We start from the raw sequence: 14,161 nt of genomic DNA, 5'->3' as shown, positions 1-14,161 counted from the left end.
AAATCAGTCAGTGTTCCAGAATACTGTGAGTATAACCTATTTTGTTGCTAAGCATTAGCATACTAATGCTATGTTGGAGCTTTCCCATATGTCTAATGCTAAAGCTGTATTAGTTTTTCTTGTGTCCCTGCCAACGTTTTTTTTAATTTCACACATGTTTTTTAGATAGCAGGATGGAGAGATATAATTAACTCATAGTTTAGTTCAAAAAATAAACTCAAGAAACTAAAAAAATCTCAGGAAATATTTCATGTGTATTTAATTAATTTACTGCTTGTTATAAAACATCTCATAAGAAAAAAGAGTTATAAAGCACTTGGTGCTCAATAAATGTTAATTGAGTTTAATTAGAACAGAATGAACTGACTTGGTTAAACCGTAAGAACTTACTATAAATACAGACTACCTCGTTTTTAATTTTTGTTTTGTTTAGTTGGCTTGTTAGTTTTTAATGGTTATAAAAGTCCTATCACGGTGTTTCTTCTCTTTTTTTTTAAGTTTATTTATTTTGGAGAGAGACAGAGTGTGAGTGAGGGAGAAGTGGGGAGAAAGGGGGAGAGAGAGAGAGAGAGAGAGAGAGAGAGAATCCCAAGCAGGCTCTGCACTGACAGTGTGGTGGCTTGAACTCATGAACCATGAGATCATGACCTGAGCCAAAACCAGGAGTCAGACACTTAACCGACTGAGCCACCCAGGCACCCCTTGGTGTGTCTTCTCTTAAAAGACGCATTGTGATTGGAGGGATTCTCAGAATAACTGAGAAATATGGTAGTCAGTTGTTTTTGAATTTCCCAAAGGAGCGGTGCAATTTCAATCTCGTTTTATGATAGCTAGCATACAGACTGAGTTTTACTCTTCTCCCTGTACCTAAATTCATGGACCAAGCAACTCAATACCAGCCTTTCAAGAGTATACGTTGATAAGCTTCATGGGGCTTCATTCTGCATTCATCCACATTACGATATACTTGTGTTAAGCATGTACACTTACAGTGTCTGGTCAGAAAAACTCATTGCAGATCAAATGCGTTTGGACTGTGACATAGTTATTACTCAAATATCTGTTATTGTCAAGTGTTCACTGAGAATCTACTATGTGCCAGGCACTGTATAAATACAGATCCGACAGTTGCTTCAGTCTAAGATTTATTTTGCAAGATCATTAACTAAATTCCCTATGAGTGAATTAAATATAGCCAAAATAAGGCTATCAAGATGTAGCTTTATGTATTCTAGGGATGACTTGGTTTTAATTACCATAAAGTGATTTTAGGAATTATCTATAAAGGTATATATATATTGAGATAGGTTTATACATTCGTTTTCAGACTGCATATTTAATAAATCTGTGTCACTAAAATGTTTTTACTTGCTCAGTACAGCATTTTATAGTTATGGTATTTCTATGGTAAGGTACATTATCCCCATACAATCTTTAGACATATATGTGTGAGTAAGCAAGAAGCTTTGCATTCTTAGTTTGCTGTTACTTTGCCCACAGACAGGATCTTAATATGCTAAAGTTCAAAAGATGAGGTAAACATAAATTATTTTTACATATATTAAGTTCAAGCTCATCGAGAGGCAATATTTATCAACAACTCATGAATACTACAGCATAGCAACGTTTGTACATTTTCTCATTCATCAGATAGATTAAAATTAGTATTTTAAATTTGTATTTCAAAATAAACGTTAAAAAAAATTGGAAAAAAAAAAGAAAAAGGGGTGCCTGGGTGGCTCAGTTGGTTAAGCATCTGACTTTGGTCCAGGTCATGATCTCACAGTTTGTGAGTTCGAGCCCCACATCGGGCTCTGTGCTGATGGCTCAGAGTGTGGAGCCTGCTTCGGATTCTGTCTGCCTCTCTCTCTTCCCCTCCCCCACTCATGCTCTGTCTCTCTCCCTCAGAAATAAACGTTAAAAAAATTTTTTTGAAAAAACATTTGTACTTCAAAATAAACATTTCCCATAGAATAGTGTGGAAAGAAAATGGTCATCTTTGGATTCGAATTTCACAGGGCTCAAAGGCATATGTCTGTTTTCTGTTCTGTTGGTTTTTCACATTCCCTTCTTTTTAAGATTGCCATGTGATACTTTTTAAAAAGACTTATGATTAAAGTGTATTGTTTTACTAAATGAAAATGCAATTGCAAGTAAATTGTGTTTGTTTGTTTTTTTTTTTCTCTTCCCTTTGACCTAGTATGAAAGCAAGGTAAAACTTAAATTATGCATGCCTTCTTCAAGTGCATGGGTTGGGTAAATGTGCTTCTTAGACACAGCAGTGGTGCAGAAGCAGAGCAATACCTATGCAGCTTAATTCGTAGTACATTTCATGAGCAAGTAATACATTCTGAGAGTTCTCGTGCTGCCCTTTACTTACTGAGATGCTGCTGCTCACCCACCGTGAATCGGGCTGCAATTTCACTTATTTCACCAGCTATGAGGACAGATTTGTTCTGCTTCCTTTCTGAACTGCCCACGCACAGTGCCCCCTGGTGCACATACGCAGGAGCACACATGCAAAGGTCAGCTGGTCAGGTTGATGGGCACGATGTAGCTCTGGGGACAGAACAGAGCGGTCTGTTGGGTTGAACCCTGGACTCCCATCTGTCAAGTACCATGCTGTCTGCTGAACAATCAGCCTGTGCTCCCAAATGCTCACCACTGCCTCGCTGCTTTTTGCAAGCCTGCACATATGCAAATGTTTACAGGGCCCTTGCACCTCTTTGCAAAGCTGTTTATTTATTGTCATGTTTATTTAGAATTAGCCATGAAGCCAGATAAAAGGAATCTCTGGAAATAATATATTTTAAGCCAGTATTTGCCTTAATGGTGACGAAGTTTGTGGACGGTCCCCATAGTTTCCCAGGAGCATTTTAATTCCTGTTTGTAGAAAGACATTAGCATGAAAGCTATGAGCAGCAGGCCTCCGTAAGTGGCTGATCAAACCCCAGCAATGTGCAGGGCTGGCACACTCTGGCCAGTGCCTGGTGTTTTGATATTTCAGAGCCTAGCTATGCCACATTTCTGGAAAGGAGATAATATGGCCTAACTTAGCCAAGACATTTTTAAAACAAAGTGTAGACTTCTAACACCAGAAACTAGAATGTATAGAAATGAAAGTATATACAAAAAAAATTATCCAAGTTGTTTTATCACAATATAGTTATGAGCCTAGTCATGCTTTTTGCTGGGATGGCTAAAAGGCAAAGGCTGGCTTTCAATGGAAATATATAAAACTCTGGAGTGACACTGTGTAGCTTTGTAATGCTGCCTTTGAGGCAAACAGAGGAAAAGAGGCCTGTGGTTACCATTAGGAATCTGATCACATGTGATTGCTTATCCCCCGTGCTTTTCATAGCATTGAGCCTACTAAATCATCGTGTTTTGAAATAGTTCATTGTGTGTCCATGAAACAGTGAACTATATAACTTGTAGAAGAGACTTACTTTATTGATAGGACCTCTGAAAAATTTGTGATAGAGCATTCATCCTTTAAAAGAAAATATGGAAGCAAATGAACACTGGGAATAAAATTCACCCATTCCCTATGCTTTATAAATAAGAATATAAGCAAGATCCTTACCCTCCAGTTGGACATGTTCTTCATAATAACAAATTGACTGAGCAGAAGGAGGAGACCTTGGGAATAATGGGAAATGACCAAAGAAAATGAAGCAGTTCCAGAGAGAGAAAAGACAGAACAAATACGTGGCATGACATAAATCACCTGATACACATGCCAGGGTCTGATTTTCTTTCCCGCCTGTTTTTCCGCATGCCCTATGTTTTTTATTGAGGCAAAAAAGGGAAACCTGGCATCATGAGACAATGAGAGAATTAATCATTATCCTAATAATATTTTGGTGTTGATTGGGCAGGTTTTACAGATGCTTATTAACACCAAAAAAAGTATTATTATTTTTTATCCCGACAGACCTGTATTATTCAATATGGTAGCCACCAGCCACAGTGACTACTTAACTTTAAATTAAATAAAATTAAATAACAACGTCCAGTTTCTCATTGGCATAAGCTTCATTTCAAGTGCCAATAGCTACATGTGACCAGAAACTACTGATTTGGACAATGCAGAACAGAATATTTCCATCATCACAGAAAGTTCTATTGGACAGTGTTGCTATCGACTAAATAAAGAAGCATCATCACTGACATCTTACTAGCTGCTATCCATTGAGCACTTCACATGTGCTAGCATGTTGGGTTTTTTCTAAGCAATAATGAATAAAAAGTAAACATGCAAGTGTTATTTGGGTATAGGAGACATTTTCAACCTTAAGGAAGATGGGTTTTGTGCCTTTGGTTGCTTGATTTTGTTATTGCCCCATTATAAAATAAGGACTTTGGGGTCAATCTATAAATCCAACGTTTAAGTATGTTTTTTAGACTATGTAATCCAAAAGAATGTTTCTTAGGCTTTGTTTTAGTTAAGCCTTTAAAGAGAAATATAATATTATCTTAATCTTCAGCTGCCCCTTCTCTCCCCCCAAAAAAACTCAATGACAAAAAAAAATTTTTTTCAAAATAAATGTTTCCCATGTTTTCCCTAAATTTTTCCCCTAAATTTTAACTTTTTTGGTTCATAGTTTTATTACTCTGCCTACTCAATTATCTACTCTTTGGTACAAAAAAGAAAACCATTTTGTTACACATATGAAGCACTTAAGACATCAGTAATGCCTGTATCGTGAATTTAAGTGCTGTGGGTAAGATTATTTTTAAAAGAGAGGAAGAACTACATAAAGATTCTTTCTGCAGGATGGGGTAACATCCATTTCATCCAAGCAGTGGATAATGGAAGCGTGGTTTGCTGGGTACACGTGTGCACATATGCACAATTTGAGAAACACATGCCTGCCCGTGTGTCAGTTCGCGCCATATGGCTCATGTCCGGTAGTCGCAAACACCATACTGCCATGTCCCTAACGACGTTGCTTTTGTTTTCCGTGTAACTTTTCAACAGACCAGAAGTAAATTTGAAGAAATATTCGGGCTGCCTCAAAGATATTGAAATTTCAAGAACTCCATATAATATACTCAGTAGCCCTGACTACGTTGGCGTTACCAAAGGATGTTCACTGGAGGTTGGTTTGTTTTTAATGGCTTCCTAAATGCTTTCATATCTGACTAAATTGACTTAGTTTGGGTGCTCTTACGGGGAGCAATCCCTTGTTAATATATTTTAAATTCTTAGCTATACGTAAATAACAAAGCAAGATTGCAGCACCTCTACAAATTACCATAATCACATAAATGCAGGAAATGGTGTGATGAAGACCCCAAATTGTGAACCAATTTCCCACATGGATAATACTTCATAACATCTATTTTTAATGTTAACCTCTTTTCTGATTCTCTCTCCTTTTCAAATACTACTTTTCCCTTTCCTCATTTTTGTTAATCTATTTCAGATTTATTTCATCTCCCTGTGTCATATGTAGCTTTATTAGCAGCCTTAAATTTTTTTCTGGAATGTACTAGGAATTTACACAAATAACAAGTAATCGTTTATACCATAATCATTAGTGCATAGCATCGTGTCTACAGCTTGAGAGTCAAGCCTGCTTTTCTTTGGAAATGGCACAGACTAGGAACTGTCTACAAAGACCATCTTTGACAGGACTGCAAAGTCCTTTGCTGTTAGGTATCTTCAGTATCTTTTCTTTGTACCCAAAGCTACCCCTAGTTCCATTTACCTAGTCTGTTCTGACTCTTCGATAGGGGCTGACTCATAGGAGAGAGAAATAATAGACCCAGCTCTGCTCTCTTAAAATATCTCTGACCAAGAGTCAACGGTCATTAGGAAATATTAGTAAGAAGTTTATGGGAATCCTGAAAGCAATGAGTTTGTTTCTTAAAAAATGTTAAAAATATCATACTTACAAAATTTTGATTGCCTTGATATGACACAACTATTCATTTCACTGCTTTCCCCAACTGAAATTATTTTAAAGCATGGCTATAGAGTTCAGGGAAATCACGGAAGAATAGGAGAAAGGAGAAGTGAATCCATCTGTGAGACCAGAACTTTCGGGGTCTCCATGGTTCATAGTTTGGAATTGGCCATAGATATCCATTATGAGAAGCTCAGGAGTAAGGACTAGGGAAATACAGAATTGAACTCTAAGGATCCATGCTGGCTTCTTTAAGGAAGTTTTACTAAGAGCTTTAATGTTGCAAAGGCTACTCTCATCCACATCCCAAAGATATATACATGAGGATGGCAAACTGTCCAGAAAATTAATAGCCTGTATGTGTGAAAATGATAATTCTATAAAGGCAATTTTCTGTCACCAGGAATTATTTTACAACTGAAATATGAGGCAGAAATGATGTGGATAAATATTGAAAAGTCTGCACAGTAGTTTTATCAGAACTATCCAAAAGTCTATCATTTGAAAATTGGAAACAAAAATAGAGGATATATTTTACAATACTTCTGTCACTTACCTGGGCCTGAAACCCTGTGGGGGAAAATATTCTGTGCTAGAGGATGCCATGATTTTACTCCAGCAAAATCCAGAACTTTGAAAATGACTGTTTTAAGCACTCAAAATGCCCAACTACATGGGCTTGCTTAAATAAATCCTAGCACATTTATACAGTGGAACGTCCTTCTGCCATTAAAAGTGATGATGAAATTTATGTTTCCTGAGAGAGGTATCTCCCACATACATAAATTTAAAAAGGAATTTACAAAGGAATGTGCCTATCAAGATTCAGTGTAAATATAAAAAGGAGGAGAGAGGAAGGTTGTGAAAGACGAATGAATGAATGAATGAATGCATGCATGATGAACACACGAATGAATGAATAAACGCGATATGCTTCTGAACAGCTTTGAGATGGAGTGAGTTTTGCTTTTTCTCTTTTACACTTTGCTACTATCTGAAATGTTACTGCTTTAATTTTATTATTAAGGACAATTACTATTTTCATTTTGAGAAGTAAAGTGGACTATGAAATGTTTGGTGTGCTTATTAAGATTTAGGTTTTACCTGATTTTTGAAATTTTTCTAGAATATATTTATACATTTGATAGCACTGGACATCTTACCTTGGGCTTATCACTGAGGAAAATGCAGACATAAACCATAGTCATACTCATCTATAAAATATAAACAATTAGTTGACAGAGGGTATTTAAGGGATTCTGAGACTGTTTTCAAGAGAGATTTAGCAAGATAGAATTAAACCAAAAGAAAATATTATCGATCAGTGATAATCATCTGTATTTTAAATCAAAAGTGCTCAAATAAAAGCAGATGCCAGAATTTTTATTTTAACCCAAACTGCTTAGAAAGTTCGGTCATGCCTGGAGATAGTATTTCTTCAGTTGCTCCTAAGTTTTCCATGTAACTCTTGAGTTTCATGCTTTCTGAAACAATGTATTTTATGGTGCCACTGAGTGCTTGAAGGAGAGTGAGATGGAGAAATTAATTTAAATTTTTATTTCTGATGTTTTCTTCTCTTTTTCCCTTTTACCCACAGAACGTTTACACAGTCAGCTTCCCAAAGCCTGGTTTCGTAGAGCTGTCCCCTGTACCGATTGATGTAGGCACAGAAATCAACCTGTCCTTCAGCACCAAGAATGAGTCTGGGATCATTCTCTTGGGAAGTGGAGGGACGCCAGTACAACCTCGTAGGAAACGAAGGCAAACTGGACAGGTACTCTCAGACCTAGTTAACAATGCATTTTCCCTAGTTCTTATATAAAACAGTTATTTTATAAGGGGACGTGTGAGACATTTAGGTTTTGGAATGGTCTTTATTTAATTTTTAATTATTAAAAAAAACCTTTTAACATTTATTTTTGAGAGACAGAGAGACAGATCATGAGCATGAGAGGGGCAGAAAGAAAGGAAGACACAGAATCTGAAGGAGGCTTCAGGCTCTGAGCTGTCAGCACAGAGCCTGACACAGGGCTCAAACTCACAAACCATGAGATCGTGACCCGGGCCGAAGTCCGACGCTTAACCGACTGAGCCACCCAGGTGCCCCTATAAATTGTCTTTATACCTTTAGATTTGCATTGTTTGTTTCTCCTATCATCTTTCTTAGGACAGTTATCTCCATTATGACTTTCCTTGTGGGTCAGTCCTAGGTGCAGTCACGCTTGTATTTGCACCTATATTCTGTATGGGTTTAGCATATGAGTATTTAAAGAGAGAAAGCTTAAAATATATTCTAATTACAATCATATTCTCTTGTCTCAAAATCCAATTCCTTATCTGGATATCTGTAGATATCCAGCTAGGATACCTTAAATTCAAATTCAAATTGCTTCTAGGATCAATTTCCCAGTTTGACTAGCCAACATGATGCAGTCAGTTGAAGCCTAACCCACTCCACCCTCTCTGGACACAGAGAAGGCAGGGAATGGACCTGGGATAGAGAATGTTAATAGAGCACAACCAACACAAGCATGGACAGTAGTCTATGCTCAATTTCACTCATGACATGAACTTAAAGCCTACATAGTGTCTGCATTATAAGGTGTGAACTTCAATTTTCATAGCCCATAGCCATTTGATTGTTAAAAGCTGTCTCTTAGGCACCATAACTCTTTACTGCCGTGGTATTTCTCCAGTACTTTCAATCTAATGTTTTTAAATATATATTTTTTTCCACATGGTCTTGTTTTTCTCAGTGAAAGAGTTCATAGGAATCACCTAGTCTGCCATCACCAAAGAATGGAATGCTTTACAAATATGTCCTTAAATATGCATGCATTCTTATAAACCAGGTTGTGTTGTTTGTGATTTTATGTTTTTTAAAAAATCATTTAAAATTGGGTAACCAGTAATACGGAGGACCCTTGAACAAAATGGGAGGTCAGGACATTGCTCCCCTCCACACAATCAAAAATCCACATATAACTCCTGATTCCCCAACAACTTAACTACAAATATCCTACCATTGGCCAGAAGCCTTACCTATAACATAATCATTTGATTAACACATATTGTATATTATATGTATTATGCAATGTATTATATACACTGTATTCTGAAAGTAAGCTAGAGAAAAGAAAATGTTATTAACATCATAAGGAAGAGAAATACATGTATACTACTGTATTGCATTTATCTAAAAAAAATCTGCATATAAGTGGATCCACATAGTTGAAACCCATGTTATCCAAAATACTATATAATAAATCTTATTCTTCTCCCTAAGAAAAATAAATACCAAACAAAATAAATTCAAAGATGTATAACCATGAGTAACTTCAGTTATCTCAGGAATACAAGAGTATTTTAATATCAGAAAATCTAAAAATTATATAATCATCTCAATAGATGCAGTGAAATCATTTGGTAACATTTAATACCTACTCCTGATTTAAAAAAATAATAATATAGATGAATATTAGAAACTGAAGAGAAATGAAAAAAATGCACTACATACTGTATGATGCCATTTTTATAGATTTCTAATATAAGTAACACTAAACAGGCAACTGGCTGGCTCAGTTGGTAGAGCGTGCAACTCTTGACCTTGGGATTGTCAGAGCTCCACATTGGATATAGAAATTACTTAAATATAAAATCTTAAAAAAAAAAAAGTGGGGCATCTTGGTGGCTCTGTCAGTTAAGCATCCTACTTCAGCTCAGGTCATGGTCTCACAGTTCATGAGTTCGAGCCCCACATCGAGATCTGTGCTGTCAGTGCAGAGCCGGCTTCAGATCCTCTGTCCCACTCTCTCTTTGCCTCTCGCCTGTCCACACACAACAAAAATAAATAAAATACACATAAAACCACATACTGTTTACAGATATATGTGTGAATTTTCAAAGATAAGGTTTAAAAAGCAAGGGAATGATAAACATGAATTCCATGTTGTGGTTACCTCTAAGATAGTGAACCTGGGGGATGGTGTTGGGAGGAAACTCACAGAAGATGCGATCGTACTGTTTCTTAAATTGGGTGTAGATTTACAGGTATCCACTTAATTGTACAGTTGTGAACATAGCTTCATTATCTACATGTCTCTTATGTTGTGGGTAATGTACCAAATAGTCATAATAAAAATATTTTTTAAAGAGTATAGAGGGGAAAGAGTGTTATTTTCTCTCATTTCTTACTGCACATAAGCACTTATATAAATTTCCTCTTAAATTCCTTAACCTTTAATCTTGGAAAATAAAATTATTTTCTTACTATTATGAACGATAAGCTAGTTATAATAAGAGGACCAGATGAAACATTGTGAAGTAGGTTTTTACTAAAGGATATATCTTTCCCAGGTCATTGTCAGATAATTAAGCACCACCTACTGGCTCCAAATTTCTCCCCTTCAAGACTAAATAAATGGACTTAAATCACCAGCCTTCAGGATAGTTCCTAAAATAGAACATGTGCCCATTAGAACAATTAAAATAAGAACATATTAAGTACTATACTACAAAGTAAAGTGGAAATAATATGTTAACATTTCAACATTTTAATGATAATGAATATCCATTTTTTTAATCTCATCGAAGTGCTATTTGAAAGAGGAGACAATGTTAAATAGTTCACGTCTGTTGTAGAACCAATGCTGATTACACTGACATATTTTATTTTCCAAAGCTAACGTTTTGATGCTATAGGGTTATTTGTGATTCTGTTCTGCTAAAGGAGTTTGAGACATCGAACCGTCATTCACCTGAGAAAATTTTAATTGAGCGAGTGGTTTGCAGTTGCCTCTTTGATGGATGGTGAGCACGAGTCCAGGCCCTCTGGACATTGTGCTTTGGACATACAGCTGCCTAGACGATTTAGTAAATCATCAAAAGCATTATGATAGGTGATTGAAACCCTCTCCACCACCGCAGGTGACTCACAGCGGACCGAGTGATCATGGTGCCCTCATGCTCTACAAGAAAGGGAGCACACGTGGCATCAGCTTTGGGGACAAGGAATGCATTCAAGCTCCCTAGGGCTCATAATCTGATCTCAAAACCACACTGGTTGCTATAGTAACAGTAGCAAGAAGAAAGCAGTCATGTTTGTGGATGAAAAATTGTCTTCCTTCTTTCTAAGTGTGGGAGACAAGTTACGTGTTGGTGATAGCAATCTATTCCAGCAGCTCAGAGAACAAATTGCAGTCTAAACACTCAAAATGCCATGAGATTGGGAGTCGGATCTGATTTCCAGAAGCTAGCTGTCCACTTGTGAAGAGGAGGGAGAGGGATTGACACCCTTTGTTTCCTGACGCGTTTTGTGAGTTAGAGACCCGGTGCAAACACAGCTGTTACCTTCAGCATGGCAAATTTGGTTTGCGGAGGGTCCTGTATTCCTACATCTGCTTTCCACATCATCTAACGAGCAAAAGTGGCCAGTGATTAAAAAGCTTTTGCCAGCCACTTTAAATACTCTGAGAAAATATTGAGCCTTAAATTCTCAGGTAAGATCTCAGAGCCAATGAATCTGCAGATCTGTCAGGGAACCTTTAACGCTGTTGTAGTGGAGACCCCTCTTTAATCTTCAACAACCCCTTGATATTGCAGGCCTATTATGCGATATTCCTGAACAAGGGCCGTCTGGAAGTGCATCTCTCCATGGGGACAAGAACAATGAGGAAAATTGTCGTCAAACCAGAGCCGAGTCTGTTTCACGACGGGAGAGAACATTCCGTTCATGTCGAGAGGACTAAAGGGTAACAATAGCCCTAGAGAACTTGTAACTAACATAAACTCCTTGGCTCACATTAGTCTCTGACTGGACCTTCGTATGTGTGGTCATACAAAGCATTGTGAAACTATCAAGTCGCTTAATTTCATCTTCTTTACGTTTCATACTTCGGGAACCTCATTTACCTTGGCCCCTAGGAATTCTCGTAGCATTTTTTATTCTGTGCAGTTCTCTGCTCCAGCTTTGGAAAAACCAAATACATCTTCTGAAGCTATAGATAAGAAAAATCCCTCCCTCCGCACCTCTCAAATATTCTCTTCTCAAATAAGGTATGCGCATAGCAAAACACACAGAACAGCTCAGCCGGAACCAGCAGCCTTTGGCAGCTGCTATTTCATTCAGGTTCCAAAGCAGTTATGGCAGCTGCTTAGAAACCTGTCACAGATCCGGACTGTGCAGCAGCTGCAGGACCTACTGAGAGCTGCTAAGTGCACGCCTCATCCCTGTCCCCCACTAAGATGCCCGGGGTCCCTGCAGAGTGGCTTCATGAGGGAACAGAGCTGAGGGAGAGAAGGGAGAAGGCTGCTGTCCAGCCATCAGTGCGTGGAGGCTGCCTCTCTAAGGATCCATGAGAGCACTGCTTCCCGGCCCTGAATCACAAAATTGGCAGTAATAGTGTTGTAAACTCATCTTTCATTTCTCCACGACGCTGCGGCACTTGATATTTCCTTTATTGGGAAAGTCATCTGTAGTTTTCATCAAAATGTTGTATGACAACTCTGGTAATCAGTTTAGAAGGACAATTAGAGAAAAAGAAAACAAGCCCAGAGATTTCAGACCTCCAAACCAGCAAGCCATTTAATTAGACTGAAAACACAGAAAAGAACTGGAAATCAAATGTGAGAAAACCTCAAGACACAGGGAATATTTGTAAGTACGACAACAGTATGAAGGTCTAACAAGAGTTCAAGTGAACAGATGCTGTTCTATACAGACCCGTATTTTCTAATTATCCTCTTGTGTGGATAACAGTTTAGATACGTAATAAAAATGTCGTATCTTCTAAGTAAATGATAAAGCTTTCCTTGGCTTATTTATTTTTTTTTTTTATATAGAGCATTGGTTTGTGGCTATGTTGATACTAAGCTTTCTTGCAGAATATCTACTAACTGAGATGTTTAGAAACCATGATTAAGACAAATGAGGGATCAATATTCAGACAAACTAAGAACTTTTACTAGCCTAATAGCCATATATGTCGGTCATGGTCTCTGAGGAGGAATGCAAACTGAATTTTCTCATTTGAATCTCAGCAACCGCTCTGAAATACTACTTTACATGTCTTCTAGACCAGATTTCAGGTTCTTTGCCAAATGCTAGTCCTTCTCATTGTGAGAAGGACTTTGTAACGTCTTTAAACTTTAAAAATTTTCAGCGAAACAAGTGCAGACTTGAGAAATACAGCTGACAAAAAATAATCACCCAGAATATGTTATTCTGTACAGAAAGGATTCTCACATTCCCAAGTGCATTACAATCTTGCACTAAGGTGTCCTTTTAACAGGTGTCTCTTCAAGAAGGGCATTTTATGATGCCAACTTCACAGCTGTTGGCCATTAATCCAACCTTTATTTGATTAAGTTCGGTGTATAGTACATCTCTGAAAACTGGTCATTCGGTTAATTGGCCATATAAACAAACAGTTTTGCCATTCGCTGTTAATTAAAGGATAATGTATTAGACATATTAGTGGGTAGTCACTGAACTCTGTGGCAAAGCAAGAACACATCTGCTACCATAATGTCTCACTCAGCACTCTAAGGTCAAAACATAAGCATCGCCTATCCTTTAAGTAAGTGCCCCAATTAACTGATTAACCAGAGATCACTAATGACCCTAACAACTTCACCCAGAAACATTCTTTAATGCTTCATACTCATTCTGTGACACGCTCTGTGTCAAATACGAGACACAGATTATTTCCTTTGATTGTGCTAAGCGTATGTGAAATCTGCATTAATATCCTTCCATCACAGATGAAGAAATATTAACTAACTTGCCCCAAATCACGTAACTAGTAAATAACAGAGCCAGGATTTAAACCCAGGTGTATATGATTTTCACACCTCTACCTGTGCTTGCCAACTATTTATTCTTACCCTTTTTTGTGACCTCAAAGATTGTATTACTTCATGTTGATTATGACACTCTCATTAATTTGGAAATGCTTGCTTTCTCCTAACACCATCCAGATCATAAATGTCAATTATGACATTGTCTTTCTTAAATGAAAAGCCCCGGATAAAATGTTAATTTTCATACGACCTCACAAAATCATTGGATTTTTACCAAACTGAGAAGCAATCTTTTCAAGATTGTCCTGGCCCTCTTCTCTCTCCCCTGTTATCTCTCTTTATCCTTCCTCTTTCACTCTCTCTCTCCTTTTCTACCCCTTCCTCTGCAAAAATCTCATTTGAGTTACTTTGGTGTCTAATTCCATGGTACTCCAGAGATCTCTCCC

General features: G+C 37.4%; 1 protein-coding gene across 1 annotated transcript in view; it reads left to right on the top strand.

Annotated features, from left to right (window-relative positions):
* Positions 1-14,161, top strand: part of LAMA2 (laminin subunit alpha 2) — a 395,150-nt gene that overhangs the window by 339,490 nt on the left and 41,499 nt on the right. The window contains exons 52-55 of the mRNA XM_040449243.1: positions 2,201-2,212; positions 4,985-5,105; positions 7,513-7,689; positions 11,517-11,665. Coding sequence (XP_040305177.1) covers positions 2,201-2,212; positions 4,985-5,105; positions 7,513-7,689; positions 11,517-11,665 — 459 coding nt within the window. The remainder of the gene's footprint in view (positions 1-2,200; positions 2,213-4,984; positions 5,106-7,512; positions 7,690-11,516; positions 11,666-14,161) is intronic.

Source organism: Herpailurus yagouaroundi, unplaced genomic scaffold (genome assembly GCF_014898765.1).
Source record: "Herpailurus yagouaroundi ecotype Mexico unplaced genomic scaffold, PumYag 198, whole genome shotgun sequence".
Classification (NCBI taxonomy): domain Eukaryota; kingdom Metazoa; phylum Chordata; class Mammalia; order Carnivora; family Felidae; genus Herpailurus; species Herpailurus yagouaroundi.
The sequence above is the reverse complement of the archived record's forward strand: the minus strand, read 5'-3'. Positions and strand labels throughout refer to the sequence as shown.